We start from the raw sequence: 24,757 nt of genomic DNA on the forward strand, positions 1-24,757 counted from the left end.
TCTAATAGCATATGTTTCGTTAAAACTGTAGAAGAAAGGACAGAAGAATTTATACAAGAATCAATCTAGAATATAAATCTCTATGCATACACAGTTTACTCTTCAGTGTGTGTTTAATAATTATATCAGTAGGTCATGACACACAGGCAATAGATGAAACCAGCCCTGATCTTTAAAAAACATGACCTAATGTGACATTCCTTGTGTTTTCATGCAAATCCAAGTTATTTTTCAAACCTGCACAGATAAATGGTTTTAGATGAAGAATGTTTTGCAAAGCTGAATCCGTATGACCTGACAGGCAAACAAGTTATCCAACATATTAGGAGCCATTTCCAGTTTCCTTTTTATTTTAGATTGTTAAATATATATTTTACAGCCATGAAACAAATCTTGTAAAAACTAATTTGGAGCTTCATTCAACAAGAAACTGATTTTATGATTTCTTTTCCTAGGAAGTAGCAGAATAGTATTTGTTTGTTTGCTTGTTTTATTGTCCCATTAGCCTTTTTTCAAGCAGACAACATACTGAGAAGCTTTCACAAACTGCTTGAGAAATTATAAAATACTGATAATAACACTGAAAAACTTGGATCTTTTTGTGATTTCAGTATAGAGTAAAATGTTCCTGAGATTTATCTCTGTTTTTAAAGGTATTCGTTACAATGTCACAAAGGCCAGTTAAAAACACATTAATGATTAAAAAAACAACTAAATCTGTATAATTTCTTTTTCTCATATCAGTGGTAAATGTGTCCTTAAACTGAAAAATTTGTAAACAAAATTTCTGAACTGCTGCCAAATACGTGCATTTATTCACCTACAGAAACAGCCAAAGTGACTGAAAATAGGTCAATAATGTCTACGGAAGAACTATTTAAGCTAGAGAAGTCAAACAACTTTGATGTGTTGGTATGTATTTACGCTCAAATTCAGTAACTAAAGTATGCAGATAAGAAAACAGGTCAGAATGAAAAAGTTTTGTGTTTGAATGCAGAGCTCTGGTTTCCTCGACAGATGTCTTACTTAATATTTCTCTTTTCTTCTATTTTTACTTAAACATCTTCTCTGATATTCTATGCTTATCCAGTTCCACCATATTTGTTTACCAACACAGAATACGGCCAGAATAACTTGAGTCAATCATGTGACTCAAGCTTCCACGTGTTTTTTTTGGCAGATTGAGCTGAATACTTCATTTACATTAAGTGTGGACCTGGAGTAGATTCTTTTAAACTGCACCATTTCATATAGCTCAGGATAACCTTTTCTGTGTTTGAAATGTTTGCAATAAGGACCTTTTAATAATAAAAGATGAACAACATGGTGGAAGTTCCTGTTTCCTGTGCTGCTTCACTCTGTAGCCTGTGTATCATGACCCTGATGATGAAGGGACCTGTCAAAAACCCCTCAAGTAATTGCTACGAATCATCATATTCCTCATTCCTCCCCTTCCATGCTCCCTCAAAGCATGTTAAAAATTTTGTTAGACGCCTGTCTTCATCTCAGACTCAGCATCAGCAGTGAGTCATCCTTTCACCCACCTGCCTTTCCTCCCCTCCTTCCCCTTTTTTCTCCTCCTTTTTGATCTTCATAAACCTCTTTCCTTCAGCTACTCTGCTGCAGACCTCCTCCCACACACTTCGATGGTACAGGATTTATGTTTGTGTGCATGTGTTGTGTGCTGCAAGAGCTGTTACAAAGCCAATCAACGCCCCCCCCCCTCCCCCACACCCTCATCCAATCCACCCCCCAAGCTGCGTTTCCCCTCCCGCACCCCGCTCATGTAGTCTAGCATGGCGAGGCACTCATTCGTGTGTGGTAGCGCGGAGGAGGCACAGCAGAGGGGGGCGCTGCCATCGGCAGGGACTGAGATGGGAGCCCACTCGGATGGGGATGGGGCTGTGAGTGGGGGTGAGCGTGGGGGATCCTGGGTAGGGTGGAGGTGGCCCCTGGATGAAGGGGGTGTGGGTAGGAAGAGGAGGTGGAGGAGGAAGATGCTGGCTGGAGGTGGTAGCTGGCAGCCGATGAAGGCCCAGAAGAGGAGGGTGTCACCTGGGAGCTGCTGCCCCCCTTACAAGGCTGCTGTGGTGGTGGGGTCTGATTGAGCTGAATAGAAATGTCAGACGAGACATCGGAGGCACTTCGGCCCCTCTGTGGTGGAGCCCAGGAGTCCGGATGAAGAAACTGGCCGCTGTAGTCACTGCAATCAGACATGCGGGGGCGGTAGAGTGCAGGGTGGGGGCGGTAAAGCTCCTCCTCTGCGTAACGCTTCATGAAGAGGTAGACAGACATCACACCTGCACCCTGGAATTGAGACAGAAACTGAGATTGTGGAAATTCTTCACCTTATGGCAATAGTGTTTACTAAGATAAATTTAATTTCTGATTGAGTTATTTTTGCTTGTCATCTAAGGCAAAGACAATAATGTTTTTGTCTGTGTTTGTGTTTCTGATTGTCAGAACCTGAGTCAGTTTTACAGACACTGAGCTAAAGTTTTTGTGTGGTAGGCTGAGAATTTCCCCTAACACATATTTCAAGCAGTACTCACTGTGCAATATATTTGGCATTAACTGCTGGTGTTATCCCTGTCTGTTTGTTTGCAAAGTATTGCATAAACCACAGAGCAGATTTTAATAAAACTCTCAGAAATGAATCATTTGCTTGTCTCCCACAGACCTAAAACATGCATGTTTGGTTAATTATTAATTAACCTAACATGCATGCATTCACTGCTGCCAATTAACTTTTAATTGTCCCTAGGTGTGTGTGAGAGCATGAATGGTTGTTTGTCTTATTTGTCTCTATGTGTCCCTGTGATGGACTTGCAAACGGCCCAGGGTGCATCCTGCCTCTCACACAATAAAGAAATGGTAAAGAAATGGGATAGATGGATGAAATGTGGAAAACATCTGTTAAAAACAGAAACCAACAAAAGGGAGAGAACAGAACCATATATTACCATCCATGAAAATACAACATCTGCAATGCTTAAAGAAATCAAAATAAAAATACAGAGTGCTCAGCAATTCTTTTAAGTGGCAAAATTATCCACTTCTTTCTACCAAAACTGCAAGATTCTGCCATCAGGAGGGGTATAAAAATGAATAAATAAATCACAATTTTGCAGAGAGTCGACAAAATGCCTCGGAGCTGCTCTGTGGATTGAGCAATTATCAAAAATGTATTCATGTTTCCACTTGGGCATTCACTGAACATTCTCAGCTCATTCCGTATTCATCCATAACATCATCAGTACAACAGCTCAGAAACGTGAATGCTGATGAACGTGTGTGTGAACGAGTCTGTGCGACAGAAACCAGCATGTTCCAAAGTGTTTTACAACCCTGCAGAGGATGAGCGGGAAGAAGAGGAAACATGGAAAATTTACGGAGAGGAAGAACATAATATAGAAGATGATAGAAGCAGGAATGATGCGTCAAATACATCATGATCAGATTGGAGTTATATTAAAATTCCTTCAGTAATTCATGAGATATTTCTCATCTCAAGGGTTTAAGCAAAAAATGTTATACAATGTGTTTTACTCAAACTATATGTTAGGGACGATGCTTGGCTACTACCACACCAAATTTTAATAAAATATCTGTAAAATTACTGATTAAAGTCATTGTTGTGTTTGCTGAGATTGTCTTGCTGTGGCAGCCATCTTAAATCTGTAAAAGGAGTTTTTCAGATGAATTACAGCAGATGTCAATGAAAAAAAAGTAGCAAAAAAAGAAAATAGATAGGGAATGACTAAAAAGGGATAATGAGATAAAAAGAATGTCAACAAAAGATGTTACATAAAAAGGCAAGGAATGCTATAAGATGAACTGAAAAGTGAATATGGACAAAGAGGCAAAAGAGAGGAGGATGGGATAAATCTGAGGCAGCAAGAGGAGAAGGGAGGAGAGCAAAGGAGATAAGAGAATGATGGATTAAAAAAACTGAAGATAAAAGAAAAGAGGGGAGATGTGATAACAGTGAAAGACACACAGAGACAAGACTAGACTGTAAAGGAAAAGACAAGAAGACAGGATGAAAAAATGCTAAATAAAAAGAGTAAAGGTCTAAAAGAATGAGAGGAATGAAGGATAAAGAGGAGCAGAGACCCCCTCCTTCCCCCCAGAGAGGAATTTTCTGCTGCATATAAAGCTGCTGCGACAAAGCTGCTGCCCTCAAGTATTCCAGCTATTAACATTTATGAATATTGATGCGAGCTGGATGACGAGCTCCTACGCAGGCACTTTCTGAATGTGTGCTTAGCTGAATAAGACTTAGTGTGTGTGTGTTTGTGTAGCTACTGGAACATGTGTGTTTATTTGAACTGGGCTTGGTTAACATGCAGACCAGAGTACACACAATCTGTGTGTGTGGGGGTGTGTGTGCGGGTGGGGGGGACTGGCTTTCTAAAAGAGTTAAACATCAGGACATATTTATGTCTCTGAACTGTGTGAGATGTGCTGTGTGTGTGTGTGTGTGTGTGTGTGTTCACATGTAACTTCAGTGTGCAGATAAAATAAAGTGATTCCTTAAACACTTTTGCTGTATGTTTGTATACACACAGCAGTCTGTAGTTTTCATGCATGAATCCTTTTGTACGTATACAGCTGTGTGTGTGTGTGTGTGTGCTATTTTTCCACCTCTTTGAGCAGGAAGGAGGAGGCAGCAAAGGCAAAGGACCAGCCATAGTGGTAGTGGAAGAACTGCTCGGGCTCTCTGGGTCGATTCATCACTTCGTCATTAATACTTGAAATGTATAAAACCAAACCCACCACCAGACTGAGACCTGAAGCGGAACAGACACAGAACACACACCAGTTTTACATGACACATCTTTTATTTAATTATTATTTTTTTATTAATTGAACACTGTTCTACCAAATTCAGAAGCAATTGTGGGAAAAATGGAGTCAACTGGTGAACCATAACTCACAGCACATATTGGAAAGAATTTAAAGATACACAAATAAGAGGGAAGTTTAACCCAAATAGCTCTGCACTTAAAAAAAGACCAATGCTGTTTTCTCCTTAGGCCTAAAGATTTTTATTCAAACAAACAAATAAAAAAAAAAACGTGCAACCAACAAGAAAAAAAGAGGGTGCTGGCACAAGTTGTTTTTTTCTTTATTACCCTCTAACGCTAATCTCACATGTATGGGACTTTTGCTTCTTTGTGTGATCATTGAGTGTGTGTGTGAGTGTGTGTGAAGGCTCTGTAGCTGGGGTAGCTAATGATAACATGTCCTGGCTGTACTTTAAATAGGCAGAGAAAACCCCTGACAACAGGAAGTGCTGTGGCAACGAGATAAAAGAGGATAAAGTCATGCACACTAATTCACGTGCACGTTTGCTGGAAAAAAAATCCAAATACACACACAAACGAAAGTATGCACCAGAACACTTGGTTTAGGTCTAAAACTATGCATTTAGAATTGATTAATACATTTTTTTTTATCTATAAAGGATTTCTAACAAGACCTGAAGAGACCACAGTCAGAAAAACAGTAAATACATAAATAAACAGCAGTGGTAAACCTTTCTGTTCAAAGCAAAATATGAGTTTACCTTTAAATGTATTTTATATATGTGTTCTAATTTATAGTTTTACTTGATGGAGTAACTCAAACTAGCAGGTTAAACTTAATTGTTTAAAAAACAAATCAAGCATAAGATGCATTGCCCACTGTGAGCCAACAGATGGCAGTGTTGTGACTGAATGAGTTCAATAACAGCTTTATGTGTGTGTGTGCATTAAATTTATGAGAGCACACACAGATTCACAGAAGAACTGGGAAGGAGAAACACAGAGAGAATAAAAAATGAAACATTCCTACATGAAGGTCGAACAGAAACAAGGAAGCAAACAGCTGATGTGTTTGTTTCATGTTGTAACTTCAGATTGTATAAGTTTTTATGGAAAACTACAGATGTGATGACTGAAAACAGAACAGGTTTAGCAGTAGTCATGTCAAACTTTTTTAATGTCTGATTTTTGTGCTTTTCACTTCATTAACATGATTAGAATCAAATCAGCTTTGTGGAAAACAAACAAATGTGATCCTGAAGTTTTAAGGAGGACATTAGCAACTAGTTTTTGATTTTATTCTTTCTTTCTGGCACAAATAATATCTGGGAACTTAGATAGTATTTATAGGAACACGCCTTTATTTCCACTGAAAACTGAGAGGTGCGTATGAAAATCTGCATTTCGTTGAGAGTTGTGTTAATTAAACACGTGTCTCTCTCTCCATGTTGGCTTGGTGTCATGACCATGACATTATGTGTTCGGTCAGCAGTCACCATGCTACGCTAGCATCTGTTAGGTCACAGCTTCCATACAAATAATAACAATAATATTACCAAAAATAAAATGAAATTAAAAGAAAAGAACTGAATTTAAAGTAGAAATTTGACCAATCCCAGTGCTCAGCGCCTCTGATCAGCACTTTACTCTGACCGAACATGAATCTGCTGTCCTGCAGTAAAATAAGGAGATGATGTCAGCCTCTTGGCTGCAGCGACTTCCCTTCCTGACACGATGCCCACCGCCAAAAAACGTGACAGAGACGTTGTTAAAACGTGCGTCTCAGATGGACGATGGCTCCACAGTTCATGTGGAAAAAGCACCAAATAACATCCGGCTGTTGCCGTTTGGACATCCTGACCTTGAGACAAAATTTGACTTGCTGGAGAAAAAGCTGTATTTTACTGTGTTCTAGCACATTTTCTGTCCACATTACACTTCTGTGTTTCTAATGCACATAAATGTTTGATGCATCAACTAAACTTTGCTGGTCTCAGAGCCAAATTTGTTCATAAATTGTTCACAGCACTGGTTTCTGTTCCATATATCTTTGGCGCACTACATAGCTCCCTGCTGCCAGACATTTTTTAGTAAGTAGAAAACTCTGGCAGGAGAATGCTGGGAAATTTGCATATAGATGCATGTTAATATTTTCCTTGTTTGACTGATATTAAAAGCAAAAAAAATATGATTGTGTTGGTAAACATAGAGCAATGCCACGAGATACTTAAAGTTTTTTCTCATAAATGTTCCTGCATGTCAAAAAGGTTCAAACAATTTATCAAAAAAATAAATAAATTAGTAAACAATAGAACACAATGGACTCTAGGGTCAGTCCTAAGTGGTTAAACAGAAGGCATTTAGTCACGTCCTGGATGACTGAGACCAACTCTAAGCTGAAAGTATGTGAACACCAGATATTACTTCAAAAACAACTAAAACAACCTGTTTTAGTTGAGAAACTGTCTCTGTCAGCTCTTTTTAGTTAAAGCATTAGTATAGTCTTGACTGCCTAACAGTGCTTGACCTAAAAGTTATTCTAAAGGTCTTCGAGAAAATTTAAGGTCACTCAAAAGAAATTAAAAGCAACTCTTATAGGAGCTTGGCTGAAATCGGGGGGATTGTCATGCTGAAAGAGTAAAAGGTCTAATTAAATGTGCACACACATTTGACTAAAATACTGATGCTGAATGTTAGAGCCAAGTACAAATGAGGAGAAATGGCTCCTGAGACTGGAAAAGTACTTTAAAATATGTTATTGCTTGTATACTTTTAACATAATTTAGATAAATGTGACATATTCGAATGCCAATCCCTCTTTTATTGAGCATGAACATCTGTGTAAGTATGTTGAAACATTTCTTCCAGGAAGCTTCCCCTCAGTGAGTAGATGGTGACTGCACTCGAGGCCGATGTTCACTCTGTTTACTGCAGTGAGGTAATGGGAGACGGTTGGCTACAACCATGAAATCATCTTTACGAAGAAAATCAGCCCCTTTGTTACGAGTTTCTGTTTCAACAGTTTGGCTTTCCAGACTGTTTGCTTTAAGGTGAAATAAAAGCCTTGCAGCAAAACATCAAATCACGGGTCCCCCACAGTTTCCTCGACGGAGAGACGGAGAGCTATTATTTGGAATTAAATGCTTCTCCCAGTTCAGCCTGCATCAGGAAAAGGGTATGGTCTGACAAGCTGTCAGCTGAGGAAGACATGGTGGAGCAGCAGAGTGAATCTTCCATCCACTGAGCTGTCGCTTTTATCATTTCTTCTGAAGAATATTGACTTTTGACAAGCACAACTCCCAACTGCTTTGCTGCTTTTTAACATCTCATTTTAGCCGACGGCTGAGGGAGTTGGACTGTCATATATGGAGTCCTTTAGTTCGTACTGACATGCTTGTAATGTTTGTGACAACAGACAAAAAGACCAGGTTTCAAAGCAAGCATGAAAAAAAAAATACTTTGTAGTAAAAAAGGCCTCACAATTTGAGAATGATTATGTGACTAAGTGATGAAAAAGATGAAGGCCTCGTCCACACAGGAACAGAGTTTTGTGAACATTTTTCTTTTTTTTATAATTTCATATATTAGAGGTAGTTTGCTTTTGACATAAAACTTGTGAACAAACTGCATTTTGAGCAGCTAAAGATGTCTTCACACTAAAGACTAAATTTACAGATTCTGTTTGTTTTCCTTGTTGTCCAATGAGTAAGAGTGTTGGGAAGTTATAAGCAACCAGAGAATAAAATAGGTTTTAATTGTGAATAAACAACGTTTTTCTTTACATGTGCACAGATTTTATCAGGTGACTGAAATCCCACTACATGAACAAGACCCAGTGCTGTTCAGGAACTGAAAGTTAGAAAAAATTCAGTCATCTTCTTGACTTATTTATTTATTTGTGGTTGTTAAGCAGCCTGTTTCCAGCGCGTACCTGATAGTATGAAGAATATCCCAGAAACGAAGGCGAGGATGGTGCGCTGCGGCCGGATGTGGCCGATGTTGCTGATGACGAAGGCGGTGAAGACGAAGAGCAGGGACACCATGGGAAACGGGGTGGCAGTTCGGACCATTTCTAAAAGGCAGAGGGGGATCAAATCAAAGGACAGTTTGTTTAATGTTAACATTTATTACAAATGGTTGTTAATATCAATGATTATTGTTAACAGAATATATGGGCTTTTATTTTTCATTGCAGTAGAATGCAAATAATATCTTAAAATTTCACTTTTTAGTTTCAAGTGCTTATTAAAGTTGGCAGTTTTGCAGTGAATTAGTAGGCTACTGTTTAATTATTATTATATTTTTAATAAATAAGATTTTTTAAGACCTAAAAGACTCTCTCTCCATCTCTCCCTCTCTCTCACGCACACACACACACACACACACACACACACACACACACACAAACAAAACTCTAAGGCTGAGCCTAAAAATCTCATAACCTAAAGTCAACTTTAATCATTTATTTTATTCTAACACAGCAAATCAGAATGACAAATGCAGAATTCGTGGGTTTGGTTGTAATTGTTCAGCCAAGTGAAGCAGCTTGATTTATTATCCAGAACTCATTTTTTTGGTGGCTCTCACAACTTGTTTTACTTTTTTTACAGAAAAGGCTGAAGGGATTTCTCTGTTTGTTTCTTATGCAAAGTGGAAAAAACAAGAAGCGCCTTTGTCTGCATTTAACATGATTTATGATGCAAAGTGATGAGCTTTTAAATTCACTAGAACAAGAAGAAAGTTGCTGATGTAGCACAACCATTGTGTGGACTAAAAACGACATTAAATCATATTCATGTTCAGAAAAACTCAAAATCTCAAAGGACTCTTTACTCCTAAAAGTGTTGTCCGAAGCTTTTTTCTTTTTTCTTCCATATTCGCTTTAAACACGAGAGCTCTCTCAGGGCTGAGCTGAGATCAGGTATAAGTGTTTCACAAGGCTTTCCTGCCGACTTACTGCAGGATTATGACGTGAGCTCCTACCCACAGATATTTATCCAGCGTTTAACAGACCACACATCTTTCTCTCGGTGTCTCCGGCACGGAGTGTTTTACATCTAAAAGGCAGAACAAACTGCATCGGGGAGAGCACTTCTGAAGTGTCAACATTTTAAATTATTGAAACAGCTCAGAGACAAAAGAACTCCGCGGGGAACTTTGGGAAGCACTCGGAATTCATTCATTTACATATTGAATGAAAAATCTATTCAGTGTACACAGAGTTCTTGAAAAATAAATGAGGTTCTTTACTCTTGTTGGGAAATGGAGATGTAAAAGTTATGTAGTGTTAGCTACTGTTAATATTAGGTAATATTTAATTTATGCTCTGGAAATTACATTTTTTTAATGTATAAAAAATGCTGCATGTTCTTTTTTTAATTTTTTTTTTACATGTTTTAGTTTGTTATTCCCTCATTAATAACTTCAATAAAAAATCAATTACACAGTATGTATGTGTTGTGGTAAAAAAACAAAAACTTTATGTTGTATTTCTGTTTTGTTATCTTTATAACTTTAATGAAATAACTGTTTGATTATGACGAGTTATTTTGTATGGCTGCTACATTCATATAATAACTTGTTTAAGGTTTATTTTATTGTCACTTCTGCACATGAACAAGTAAATCAACAACAGTAACAATGTGGGGGATCGCAGATTTAACAGCTGTTTGTTTTATTCACCCTTTGTAACACGTAGCAGCCACCCAGCCTCACTGTAAGTCCAAACAAACATCCCTGTGTTCACCGTTTTGGATGTAATGTTTTACACACTCCAGACTGTGTGGACATCTTATTGAAAGCCTGGCATCAGTTTTGCCAGATATAAAATAATCATTGTTTTTATAAGATTGTTTTTAGTGTCACGTCCCCCTCCTTTTCTGTGCATGTTTGGTAATCAGAACTCAGAGAAAGTGCACCTCACTCAGCACGTATGATAGTTTGGGTCAAAATACAATTATTTTAAAGTAACAGTAGAATGGTTTGTCATTTCTTATCTGGCAACCGTGTCTGGCATGAAAACTACAGCAGATGCAGGGAGAACGAGTAAATGCATTTTTTTCCTTATTGATTTGTCACAAAAAAACAAAGAAAAAACACAAATGTTTCCAGAACTCGCTCTGGGAGGTATTTTGGTTTTATAAAAGAAGGTGCAGATTGGTGCAGACTGAGAAATACGTAGATTTGCAGAACCGTCTGAGACATAGATCCAAACCTCTGCAAAGTTCTCCTCTGTTTAATATGACTTCCTTCATCCACCTCTCAAAGTATCTATTTTCTCCATCTCAATTTTCTTGCTTCAAAAACAAGAAATGAAGTTCAGTTGCTGTAAAAAAAACTCTCAGGATCACGATGTCCTGGATGACAAAGATTTTACACCAACATTGTTTTCTGAAACCTGTTTTTAGGGTCCTAGAATAAAAAAATACATAAATAACTGAACAAGTCAGTCTGTACTTTACTCCCTCTTACATATGATGGATACATTAATCACATTTAACAAACCCAGTGTATGAAATATTTGTCCTTACTGAGTATGTTGGCTGTATTCTCAGTCGTGATTTCTATCTCCGGCTCAGTGAAATACTCTGATGCCACACATCTGCCCTTCTCAGGTCCTAAGGGGACAAAAGGAACAGTGTGAACAAAAATTTTGAGACAAAAGTGAGAAGCCAGAATAAGAAGGTTGAGTGAGCCTTATAGGGGTCTCCTTTTGGTCACAAACAAACTATAAATATTAGAATATGGAGATAATACAAGAAAAAACAAACAAACAAAGCAAGAATCAAAGGTTAAAAATCAGAACAAAAAGGCAGACAGAGTGAGCCTGAGAGCCACAAAGAGATCGAGGCGAGAAAGCGCTGAGATACTCCAAATGAAATGATTATCGAAAAAGTGAAACAAAGCTGCTGAAGATTGAAGTGTGAGGAAAAAAGACAGATGGAGGTCAGAAGGTTTGGGAGAAAAACAAAGTATGAACCAAGAAACAGAGGAGCAGAATGCAGACACAACAATTAACCTCAAACTGTGGTCACAGAGAGGGACCCTGCTCCCTCCCTCCACACACACACACACACACACACACACACACACACACAGAACACTAAAATAACAGACATATCAGAGAAATATTCCAACAAAGTGATGCATCCATGTACAGACAAATGTGACGCGGCTCCTTCTTCCCTCCCTGTCGCACCAACAAACAACGGGCCATTCAAAATGCCACCAGCGTTTTCATCCTTTGACCTTCTGTTCCAGCATCAGACAACAGGGAAACACAAACATGGTCGCCTCCCTGGAGCGACACCATCGTGAGCAAAAAACACAACAGCTACTCCAAAAAGGACATTCTGTGTCCGCCCTGTTGTAGTTCCTGTATCCATAAGAACACAAATTGTATATGTTGTCTTATAATTTCTTAAAACTAAATTCAGAGATTCTCCTGAAATGTATCTACATGAAATGTTTGCATAATCTATCCTGTAAATGTCATATCTTAAGTTTCCAAAGGCAATCTAATAATGAGAAGTACTTGTGATTCATTCTTGATCGTTTTCACACTCTTGGACTATTTAGTGCCTAAAAGTGAAAGCAGGAAGTGATCTAAGGTGTTTCAGTCAGTAATGCAGTAATGTCTGCATGAATTCACAGCATCGTGAGTTTTTTACAGGAACGATGGGATGTGCAGAAGTGTCGGAGGTTGGGCTCTGTTTGAGCCTGACCACACAACCAATGAGTCCATGGTTGATAAAAGGGTCAACAAGTTCAATACACTTTTTTAAAACACATTTACCACTGATATGCAACTTGTGTCTAGCTTCCAAGGTGTAGATATTTGCTGCATCAAAATTGTTAAACCTATGTTTTATCCCATCTTTGGTGGTAAAAGTTTAAACAAGAATATTTAGAGGAAAGATGTCACACAAAACCAAACATGTTGTTTATAAACACAACTTAGTGTTTCTTTAATTTGCACAACAAAAATTCACAAACCATCCTGGAAAACATTGATTTATAAATTTGTTGCGAACCTGCCACAAAACAGACTCTCCAGAGGCCGGAATGCAGCGCCATCTTGACCTCGGTTGTCTGGTTCTGCTGCAGGACGATTCCTTCCTCCATCAGCAGCCAGTAATCTGTTGATACCGCGACCCCCACCAGCAACAAACCACAGGCTCCAAAAACCGACGAGAGGAGCGTCAGAGCCCTCGTACTGAACGAACTCATCTGAGGAGAAAAGAATAAATAAGAAGAATGCTGATCAGTAGTTCAGCAGCAAACGTATGCATGTCAAGATTAACAACAACACTATATGCATTCATATATAAATATAATTTTTTTCAATTTCATTTGCAAAACAACCAGTCATGTGTAGACACTGAGTGTAGACACAGCCCTCCTCTAAGACTTGATCTTAGTTGGAAAGACTCACAAGTCAGAATTAAGGTGCTTCGCAAAAAAACCCCACATAAAATAACAATATTTCTTTCTGACAAACCCATCTGTGTCAAACTGACAGGTGCAATGACAGTAAAACTGATTAAAAAATAGAACATTTTAAAAGAAATCAAATAAAGAGCTGTTTTTAGAACCCACTTCCGATGCTCGCAGTTACATTAGTTTTATTTGGAATAAAATAAAAATTAAATGTGAAATAGAAGGCTTAGCTTAAGTCTGCACACAGAAGGCTTTAAATCTCTGGGTAATATTTAGTTTCATAACTGTTCATACAATCTTCTGTAAATTAGCAGACTAATTTGAGTGAAAACTCACACTGTGATCATCTAATGAGCTTCTCTAAGAGCAGCAGGCAGGCTTCCAGGTAACACGCAGTGTTGTTTGTCACTCACTAGGTGGCAGAAAAGCTCCCTCTGTCTCTGTCATGCATCACTACAAGTGTTCACACTCTGAGACACATCTTCTTCTCATGCACACACAAACACAGTCAAAATGGAGGTCCCACCATGCTGTGAACTCTACTGATGAAACAGATGTGATGCATAAAGCAATCTAGAAACTAACCATTGACCTAAAATAATAATAATCCGCTCTGCTGAAACACAAGAAAGGAGGCAGGAGAAAAAAATCTTTTTTCTTTGCCCTTAAATATGTCAGAGACATTGAGTAATGCATTTTTCAAGCGTTGATATGACCATATAGTCTCATCTGGGATTAAATGAAACATTTTCAACACTTTAAATAATACTTCTGTCTTAAGCAATGCTTCCTGTATTTTATGACTTTGTTACATTTGACCAACAAACGCAATCTTTAGTCGCTCATCCACATGCAAATTATTCTCACTCTCCAATGCATGATATTGGAAAAAGAAACTTTTAAAAGGGCCTGGCTTTATCAGACAAAACAATGTTAGCTGTAGAGCTTTAAAATTCTGGACTCAGATACCCACTCCTGATCACACTGAGAAGTCTGAACACCTTGAAATCTCAAATCTTGTGATATTTTTTTTCTTTATAGAGGAAACAACAAAAACACTAGTAGCCTTCAGAGGAATATGTAATGTGAAGAATAAAAGGGTTCATCATCTTCCAAAAACAATGGGAGGCAATGAAATAAAAAGTGAATGAAATAATTATCTTCTGTGGCATTTAAAGGATGTAAATTATTCATTCCCTAGTATTAGCAGGTTGGATTATACAATTGGGAGATTTAAGTGTTTTTACATGGTCTGCAACAAGTTTTGGGAGTTAATTTATGCAAGACAGACCTGAAATAAAACACAAGCAGAAGAGAAGGTGATGTGGAGGTGCAGTTTGATCCTGAGCTTCAAATGCACAGATGCAAGGTAAGAAGGATTTCTGCAACTTCTGAATTCTTGCTTGGCTGATTAAAAACATCTTAGTGTGGGAACTTAATGAGCTTTTGGACTCATACAAAAACTTTGTTTAAGGGAAAAAAAATCACAAAAATAAAAAAATGTCAGCACTTTTCCTTTGAAAAATACACATTCTTAAATTAATAATATGATTAAAAAAAGCAGAGTGTTAAATGAGATTTATTAACTCTGTAAAATAGTGGTGGGAAGCTGGCAGAGTGAGAGGCTGATAAAGGAAAATGAGCTCAGCAGACACAATGACAACCCAACAGATAAGATGCACAAAGAAAGCTGCTGTCAGACAGGAGGGGAGTGAATTCTGCTCTCGTCACTCAAATTAGATGCTACAGATCTCATTCAGCTGGGTCATAGATGATAGTTTTCTCACTTTAATGTCATTTTTATGATTCTAATTACCCCTGTACAGAAAATGTACGCTGTTCATGTACATGTGACCATCCAAACAAACAGAACACATCATGGATGATACATGTGCAAAAAAAAGAAAATAAATTTGTATCAAAGCATGAAGTGAGATTGTAAGTTTTTTTGTAAAATTAGCAGAAGTGAATGGAGGGAAGATTTACTTTCTGCAGTCTGTAAACTCAAATGGAGGACACCTTTAAAGACGGCATTACATCAGAAAATAAAACCATCTGAATGAGACAAAGGTGATTTGGTTTTCTTGTGTAAATGATCACCAGTCTTCATACAAAAGGCAGTCAGGCTGTGTGCACAGCTGAGTTAAACACTTAAATCCATCCACTTGGATTTAAAGAGACAAAACTGAGAACCTGCTGGACTCAGACAGCTGTCTCACCTTCTGGGCTAACCAAAAACACAGCCTGTAATGATGATCCAAATTCAGGCGATGCATTTTAAAAAGCTTCTAAATGTTTGTATATAAAAAAACATTAACTTGTGTTGATTAGAAAGTCAGAGCTTGATGGAAAACATGCAGAACACAAGAAAAGGTTTAAATATAGTTTTTAAAACATTTGGATTCATTTATTTTTTAACCAAATAAATGATTTGTTACTGTTCACTGGGTGAAAAAGTGAAAGTATGAAATAAATACATAAATTAATGGAATGGGGGTGGCACAGTGGCACAGATAGAGCTGTCGCCTTCTAGCAAGAAGGTTGAAAGATCTCTTCCCGGCCCGGGGCCTTTCTGGGTGGAGTTTACATGTTCTCCCTGTGCATGAGTGGGTTTACTCTGGGTTCTCCGATCTCCTCCCACTGACCACAAACATGCATGTTAGGTTAATTGCTAACTGTAAATTTGCTCCTAGGTGTGAATGGTTGTTTGTCTCTATGTGTCCCTGTGATGGACTGGAGACCTGTCCAGGATGTCCCCTGTCTCTTGCACAGTGACTGCTGGAGATAAACACCAGCTACCCGCGACCCGGAAAGGAGAAGCGGGTAAAGAAAATGGATGGATGGATGGAATGGTAATTCCAGATAATGTAGTTCTTCACTGAAGTGCCATAAATGTTTGGCAAGCTGCAGAACCAAATGTAAATACTGCAACTTTAATAAAGTCGGATAAATGCAAAACAATTTAAATTTAAATAAATGAATAATGAGATAAACACACTTTTAGAGAGTCAGAAATTTACCTCTAAGTTGCTAATGTTTTTTTTTTTGCTTGTCATTATGAAATAAAATAAAATAGGCATGCTAAATGGGTTAATATAGGATCAGAGCTAGAAAGCACACAAACTGAGTTTGTGGTCTTTGATTCCAGACATTTCAGTTGCATTTATTAAATTTATTTCTGTTCTAAGTTAATTTAAACAGACAAGAGGAGTGTGCAGAGTCAGCGCAGTCCAGCAGCTTTCTGCCAAAGGCTGCAGTAAACTGAAGCCCAACAACACATCCTGTCTCTCTGTGATGCACACAGTGCAACAGTCATTATACACACAAAACTAAAAGTGTAAATTGTAGAGGTTGTCCGTCTGGTTGGTCTGCTGAAAGTGAAAGTGCTGTATGTTGTCATTGTTGTATTTACCCATGCAATGACGAAATCTGTTCTCTACTTTTGATCCATCCCACATGTGAGATACACACTAGAGGAGCAGCAGGCAGATATTTAAGTGCTCGGGGAGCAGTTAGGGATTAGGTGTCTTGCTCAAGGACTTTGTGACATATGGGCATGGCGGGTGACTCAAACCTGCAACTTTCCGGTTCTAAGACGCTTAAAATCCATCGTAACTTTAGCACTGGGCAAAATGTTTATCCTGAGAGGAAAATACTAAAGACAGACAGAAACCAGAGAAATATGTAACTTTAAATGAGCAAAAAGTTTCTGATCAGTCACACATTAAGTATCAAGTTTTTTTTTCAATTTTATAGTCAATTATATGCATTTCATTTTGCATTCTATATAAAAACTATGTTTCTGTTGTCCAGATACTAGATATGTAACATTCTGGTTGCTTTAACAATGAAGCTGCTGTACATTGTTTTCACACAAAAATGGAGGCAGGAGCCCAAAATGTCTAAGCAAATGTGTGCCCTTACAACATGAGTGACACAAGTTCTCTTATAAAGGCAATCAGGCCTGGGTTTACAGAGAATGCAGACAACAAATGAACTGGGATGAGGTTCTCTTTTGTTCTTTAAGCTTTGAGAAAATAACCACAATTCCCAGTCTGCACCATCTGCTAACTAAGTGTATGCAGGAACAGTCAGACGCAGCATAATAAATTTCAGATGAAAGGAACAGAGGTGTTTAGGAACAAAAGTGTGAGGTAATGATGCAGAGAGGAGGACTGGGGAGAGAGTCAGGGGAGAAACAAGACGAAAGAGAGGGTGGTGACTTGGTAGATACAAGAGAAAGTACAGGAAGATGGAAAAAGTAGGAGGTGAATAGAAGTGAACAAAATATTACAAAAGACACGAGAAAGGTGGAGAAAGGAAGAAAGATGACAAAAGAACAGAGAACAAAGAGATTTAAATCTGAAAGGTCGAACATGAAGGAACAAGAGCACAATGGAAGAAAATTAGGAAATGTTAACGAAGGGAACAAAAGAATGGTGAGAATTTAGGAGTGAGATGATTAATGGAGAACGAAAATATAAAAATGTGTTTTTCTGAAATATATCGGAAGGAAGAAGTTAGAGTTAATTTCTTTGAAACATAGAACATGTATTTATATTTAAAAATGAGTCTATGTAACAATAGTATTAGGCTGCAGATAGTTTGAGTTAGGATTGATTGTGTGCTATTTTATTTTTCATTTTGTCTCAGATACAGAATGCTGCACATATTAGTCTGAATTCATTAAGATTCTGCTGGCAGCAATAAGGTCTTGGCTTTTCTAGAATCAGTGTGAAGTAGGTCATGTTGCTGCTTTTTAATATTTTGCCAATAATTTCTCTAATGTATTCACAAAAAATAAGTTTCTGCCAGTCATCCAACAGAAAAGGAATCATGCAAAATGGATTCTGGTGTAGAGTCTCAGTCACCCAAGACATGGTAAATCAAAAGTAAATAAATAAACACAAAATAGTAAAACAATAACAACATCAACAAAATAACACAATATAACTGGACTTCTGTTCCGTACAGATGAAGACATTTTGCTTCCGATTCGAGGAGCTTTCTCAATTAAAACAACCAAAAAGTGGAGTTCTAAGCTTTTAAACTGAGATGTTATGTAAACTAGATTCAGGTGCAGATTAATCTCACTCTCCTACAGGGGAGCGTCATTACGCTCGATGTTTCCTGCTTCACAAACAACATGCTTTGTTCACATGAACAAAGGGCTTAATTAGAGATTGGACTGTCAAAAATGTGTAGTGAATTGATGAATGAATGAATGAATGAACGAACACATTAATCAGTCCAGCAGGGAGCAGCAGACTGGGGAACTGTCCACTAACGTGGTGCTGAAATCCTCCTTCCAGCCCATGAAAGAACACAGACTAGCCTCTCTTCTAGCAAAATATAGTCCAATGTTCCACTCTAATTTCTATTTCTCTACATCATTTATTTTATGTGTTTGTTTTACATAAAGTACAAAACTTGTTTTTAAATCTATGTAAAATGCACACTTCAAACAAAAAAGCTAATTGTGATTTGAAAGAAAAAAAAGCTAAGATCATGCCTCTTTACTGTGATTCACATTAAATATACATTGCTGAAAGTTATATTTATTTCACTGATTTAACTTTTCATTAATCAACAACAGGCTCCAATCTACACCCTCTAACATAAATTACATCTCTTATGTGAATTTCACTGAAGACTTTACAGCTCCATCAATTATATCCAAATTAATGAATGATTTTGCTTTACTAATTAAGGGATTAAACTCAGTTGTGAGTGTATAAGTATTCTTAATTAGAGGCTTTGTAAACTAGAATTAATTTCTGAAAATTTCCTAACAACTTAACAAGAGTTTAATTTGCGCTACAGTCTTGAAAATGGCTTGTCTTTAAAATAATATTCTCCACTGATGATGATGATGTTGGTGGTTTTACTTGTAGTCCTGTCTGAGACACGTTGAGACGTTTGAATGAAATTAAGACTGTTAATCTGAAAAATGCTGAGAGATATTCAATTTTGTGTGAGATGTAAAGGATTCACAAAAAATACTTATATATTTATCTTCCTAAGATCATTCAACATTTATTAATGGAAAAAAATAACATTTTGAAACCAAAAGTTCTGGGACTTTCACTTTTCTTTGGCAGAAAGTTTTGCTAAAAGTCATTATTCAGATTAGGTCAACAATAATACATCTGTCACAGGTTTCATTTAAAAGAAATAAGACAAATCATTTAGCTTCAAAACTTAACTTACAAGTGACAAAGACTAACTACTTACTAAAACATGTCATATTGTTTAAATTATTCAAGATATTTATTTTAAAATGCTATTTTGATGAAAAAAAAAAGCAAAAAAAAAAAAGCTCGTAGAATTCTGAGAGGCTGCTGTTTGGTGTTTTTTCAACAAAAAAAGACAAAAAAAACCCAAATACAACAACAACAACAAAAAAAAAAAACTGAGACAAAAGGTTTTGCACAAACTTTGAATCGGTGCTCACGAGGCAAAGCAAGGCTGAGCACGACGTAACTATTCGTCCCATGGTTAGAGGTGGGGCTCCACAGATGGTGTTCCCAGGTTTGTTTGGTGGTTTGTGTGTGTGTGTAGGTGTGTGTTGGGGGGGTTGTTTTTTCTGTTGAGAAGGCAATATGTCCCTCTGTCAGCTGAGAGAGGCTTGTGCCAACTGGCAGGAAAAGAGATGATATTTAAAGATGGCAACAAAACAAGATGGAGAGGGCAGAGGAGTCATGGAGGACAAGATGATGGTTATAAAAATGGGATAATAAGACGGAATTGGAACAGGTGAAGACTTTGGAAAAAAAGGATAATGGAAGCAACAAAACTGCTGAACATTGTAAGACATATAATTAGGTAAAAATGGATATAAAGGGGAAGAAAAGTGGAACTGTGGAAATGGAAGGATAGAATGAAGAAAGGAAAATAAAACAAAAACAAAACAACAAAGACAAGGATTTATAAATACATAAGAAGAGGACATTTGCCCCTAAAAGCAACAATTCTTCCAAAATAGTTTGATCTTGCTCTAAGACATTTCTAAAAATACTTAAGACAGTTCAAGTCCTCAAAAGACAGAGAAGGCTGTCATTTTTCAGTACTTAAGATGTTGACAGCTTTCAGAAACAAACACTCATCACATCGACTGTAGGTTGAGGGCTGAACTGACAAAGATAATTAGGTTAGGAAGCTCATTAAGAGATACATACAGATATACTGAAGAAAAAAATGCAGTGCCTGTTAAAGATGTGTTATGTGCCAAGGAAGGACAGAGACAGAGGAGGGACAATTTAGAGAAAGAGTGCTTGCAGAGAAAGACCTTGGCCCAAAAACTGAAAAAAAGACCTTGTAACACACATACAGTATGTCACAGATACAAGCAGTGTATGCACTGGCAGAGAGGCAGTGATATGTATGCCCAGTAAAACCAGAACAATTACAATTACCTAGAAAGAAAAAAATCAGTGAAAATAAATAAATAAATTCCTCCATTTTTGTAAAATATCTTCATTCACCTTCACTCAGTTTGAATGTTACGTAACGTGTGTTTAAGTGACATTTGGCTCTGACTGGCCTTGAAGGAAAATGTCTACAACTGTGCATCATTATCACACTGAACACATTTCACTGCTAACAATCATTTATTAAGATAAAATTAAACCAATGGGCCACTTGAAATAATCCCTTTTTTTTAGAATTGTGAAACAAATAGTATGAAACTGTTTTCCATCTGTTATTTGTAATTATTACAACCATGTTCATTTTTCAGAGCTTCACTCAGACATTCAAACATGCAGTGCAGCTTTCTAACAGGGCCTGTGACATCACAACATGTAATGATGGGATGCTGTGTCTCTGGCAGATCTGAAAAGCATATACAGGATGTTACTGACCCCCACACCACCAGACAGCAGCTTAAACAAGTAAACTTGGTGCATGATATATTTTGTCTCACCTCAAAGAGCAGCAAGGATGTTACCTCATTCCTTATTACATCATTTAACAGATCTTCAGACATTTAAAAAAAAAAAATAACCAGATACCGTGCCTGGCCTGTGATCATGACATCTGCAACATCATATCACCAAATTACCAGCTTCTCATTCATTCATACATAAGCAGCACATTCTTCCAATCAAAAACAAAAATAAACTGATTTGTTTTCTTTTGTTCAATGAGAAACATGAGACATTTTAAAACTCGCTGATGATATTTTGGAACGACCAAAAACTTAGTTCTGTGTCCACTGAATATCATCACTATTTTTGTTAGAAAAGATTCCCACAAAGAGTGAAGCACAACAATTCAGTCGGGTCATTTTTTTGCCCAAAGATTAGGGATGTGAGGGCTCAGTTTGTTTTTGATTTGCGGCTTCATTGACATGTTGGTTTTCTAAAAGTTTCTGAAAATACAAGGTTTATAAATAAATAAGGGTTGTGGAATAAGGGTGGAGATGGTTGATGACACCTAGTGGTAAAACTGCATACTGCAACCAGTTGTGTCTAAAAGCTTCTAGATCCAAGACGTTAATTGTCATATTCAGAGTAAAAAAAAAACAACAAAACGCATGTTTCCATACAAATGAAAATTGATAACTCTTCTTGCTTCATCCTTTGCAACCAGGAAACCAACACCAATAACAAAACAATAATAATAAAAAATAATAAACCAACACAGGTAACAATTTCCATATATAAAGTGCACAGTGCCCTCAGGAGTGTGATCAGAAGCTAAAAGGAAACTGGATTTGGGAGTTAGCTAGCATAACTCAGGAGTCACTTTTACAAATGTAGACCATAAATCTAAGATCTGTGCCAAGTTTCAAAGGTTTAAAACCAATGAGCAGGAGTTAAATAAGAAGAGAAGCTGGTGTGTGGTGGCTCTTCAGTCTGTTAAATGACAAACTGAACTGTTGGAGGTTCTGCAGCTGAATCCATCAGAGAATCGACCTTCAGAAGCACCGTTAGCATTAAAAACATTTGGTCCAACTTGGTTTAACAGGAGAACCTGTGGTCTGAACAAAACAAGATTTTAATTTCTACTCTGGCTGTGTTGGGCTCCAGCATCTCATTATTAACTGAAGTAAAAGGTTTTGGCAAACGTTTGTGGCATTTTTCCAAACCTTTCTAAAACGAAGTTATTTCAAATGTATTCTTGACTCCCTTAAATTCACTTGTAGCTAATAAGTAAACCTTTCCATCACCTTGGGTAGACACATTTGATCTAAGTAAAGGTAGAAATGAGTCTGTTGTGATAGGAGCTAAAGCACATCTCTACAGTTGTATGATCTAAGACTGAACTTTTCTAGCGATGACAGAATCACAAGTGAGTCTCCTCCAACTGTTTTCTGAATTATGAAACAGTGCTTCCAGCCCAAAAGCTCCTTTACCTCAGAATGAATGCTCTCAGGGTAATTTTCCATAACCATGCTCAATCCTAAAGCTTGACACAATTGTGTTCAGATTGCTTTTGCAAAATATTTGTGAAATATTCAAAAGAATAAATAATTATTCTGTTGAAAATATCTGTAATATAGATGTTAGAGAAAAAACAAGTAGGTTTTTGTTCTTCTGCTTGAGTATTTGTTGTAATTTCTTGTAAGAATAAAGACAGGGCAGCAGGAAGTGCTGCAGTCTGCTGGAGCACTTTTACAGAAAGGGTTCCCCATGAACAAACCAAGTGTTATTTTTATCATGTTTACCTCACTGATGGTCTCTCCACAAATCCTTTATCTTCCCTCCCCCAACCCCCTACCCCCCATACACATACGCACACACACACACACGCATAGTGACACCATAACATCATCCTCAAACACTCCTCCCCCTCCTCCTCCTCCTCATCGTCCTCTCTCCTTCCTCTTCCACGGGAGAGAAGCGTCTTTCCTCTGCCTGCTGCTCTCCAGACTCTGTCAGGACTGAGAGCTTCGGTGTTACAGAGCTGCTGCCCAACGCAGCGCACCTCATTCTTCACTAACAGAGGAGGCAGCAGCCGTGCCGAGACAGCGCACATCTGTCCACAACCAAGAGAGACTCTGTCTCTTGTAAAATCTCTGCCTCTTTGTGTTTTAGAAGAAGCAGGGAGGCAAACATGTGATGCCAACACACAGTTCTGTCCATGACTATCATCTCTCCCTGCAGCTAAGGAAGTCCTGACAAGCACAACCAAAGACGCTTCAAGAAGCCTCAAAGTGCGTGTGATTTCAAAACAGCTGCTAAAGGCGTTGGACAGCAACATTTTTTAAATATTTATGTAAAATACTGGTGAGATAATATTTAAAGGCAGAAGGTACTCACCCTGCAGAGTAAAACAGCTGGAGATGCTGTGCGCACTGACGCCAAAACAAATGTAGCTTTTTCTTCCTTTCCCTAAAATCGTTGAGCTGTGTCTCTGTCTCTGTCTCCGTCTGGTGTTTCCCCTTTTTCTGCTCCTCCTCTCACTCCTCTCACTCCTCTCCTCCTTTACTTCGCTGCTCTTTCAGCACTGCGGAGAATCGCTTGAATTGGCTCCACTGTAGTTTGGTTAGAAGGAGGTGGGACTGGTGTGTGTGTGTGTGTGTGTGTGTGTGTGTGTGTGTGTGTGTGAAGTAAAGGGGGGTGGGGGTGGCAGGGATGTAGGCTTGAGGGAGAAAGAGGCTCACGCGCACATGGTATAAGAGCACGCTGCCTGCCTGGAATCGAGGACACATCATGCAGACTGACAGCATGACTGATTCAGACGAGCAGCGACTATTAACGACGTGTAACTCATTAATGAACAATGCACCCAAACATGACTCTGTGATGTGACTGAGCTTTAGTCTTTTCTACATAACATCACAGGGAGGGCAGGGGCGTGACTATGGGTGGGCCTGGAGGGACCCAGGCCCATAGTCACGCCCCTGTCCTCCCTGGAGGGACCCAGGCCCACCTTTATGGCATTAAAAACAATAATTTTAAAAAGAAGGCTACAAATTCAATCATCTTACTAAATCATTTAAAATACTTTTGTTTAGTGGCTCAGAGCTGAACAGTTTAGGAGCCCCTCTTGTAGAAAGCAGGGTCAAAATGCAAGTAAACATTGCTCCAGTTTCCATTTATTTTATAAGCTGTGTTAAATTTGGTGGCCCACCCACGAACAGTCCGGCCCACCGGGAAACTCATTTCAGATGATGTTTCTGCAACAAGGGTCTCAGTTCATCTTTAATTAAAAAAGTGTGGTTTCATTTATTTATCAAACCAGTCAAGTCAAACGTTCTAAAATGTACAAGTAATAAAAAGTGCCATGGTAAAAACAGTCATGCATAGTATTTAACAGTATGATCTAGAAATTCTGTGATTAACACTAAAATATTACAAATTCACATAATTGCAACACTTCAAGAATTTTGGAACAGTATAACTGCAACTAAATACAACTGCAGTAAATTTTACTGTGATTGATTTTTATAAAGACATTTAAAGAAAGGAATCTTAAAGATTGAATAGCTTTAGTATGTGTTTGGAAATTATGCACTTTGTGGTGAAAAGAAGTAGTAACTGTAAAAAAAATAGTTGCAG

General features: G+C 37.9%; 1 protein-coding gene across 1 annotated transcript; it reads right to left on the reverse strand.

Annotated features, from left to right (window-relative positions):
• Nucleotides 1-1,772: 1,772 nt before the first annotated feature.
• cacng7a (calcium channel, voltage-dependent, gamma subunit 7a) lies at nt 1,773-23,746 on the reverse strand. The gene is made up of 6 exons (XM_017427590.3): nt 23,516-23,746; nt 12,845-13,040; nt 11,342-11,428; nt 8,743-8,883; nt 4,648-4,793; nt 1,773-2,307 (listed from the first exon to the last, which is right to left on the reverse strand). The coding sequence occupies exons 2-6, from the start codon at nt 13,038-13,040 to the stop codon at nt 1,792-1,794; spliced, it is 1,086 nt and encodes a 361-aa protein (XP_017283079.1). The 5' UTR covers nt 23,516-23,746; the 3' UTR covers nt 1,773-1,791.
• Between the last annotated feature and the right edge of the window lie 1,011 nt (nt 23,747-24,757).

The sequence above is a fragment of the Kryptolebias marmoratus genome, linkage group LG5, assembly GCF_001649575.2.
Source record: "Kryptolebias marmoratus isolate JLee-2015 linkage group LG5, ASM164957v2, whole genome shotgun sequence".
In the NCBI taxonomy this organism is placed as follows: domain Eukaryota; kingdom Metazoa; phylum Chordata; class Actinopteri; order Cyprinodontiformes; family Rivulidae; genus Kryptolebias; species Kryptolebias marmoratus.

What these genes read in the sequence shown, in the direction of transcription:
- cacng7a (XM_017427590.3), bottom strand. Translation starts at nt 13,040, where the DNA reads ATGAGTTCGTTCAGTACGAGGGCTCTGACGCTCCTCTCGTCGGTTTTT. An exon ending in GAGAGTCTGTTTTGTGGCAG is followed by an intron (nt 11,429 to 12,844) that starts GTTCGCAACAAA and finishes TTGTCCCCTTAG; the next exon opens with GACCTGAGAAGGGCAGATGT. An exon ending in GATATTCTTCATACTATCAG is followed by an intron (nt 4,794 to 8,742) that starts GTACGCGCTGGA and finishes GTTCCGCTTCAG; the next exon opens with GTCTCAGTCTGGTGGTGGGT.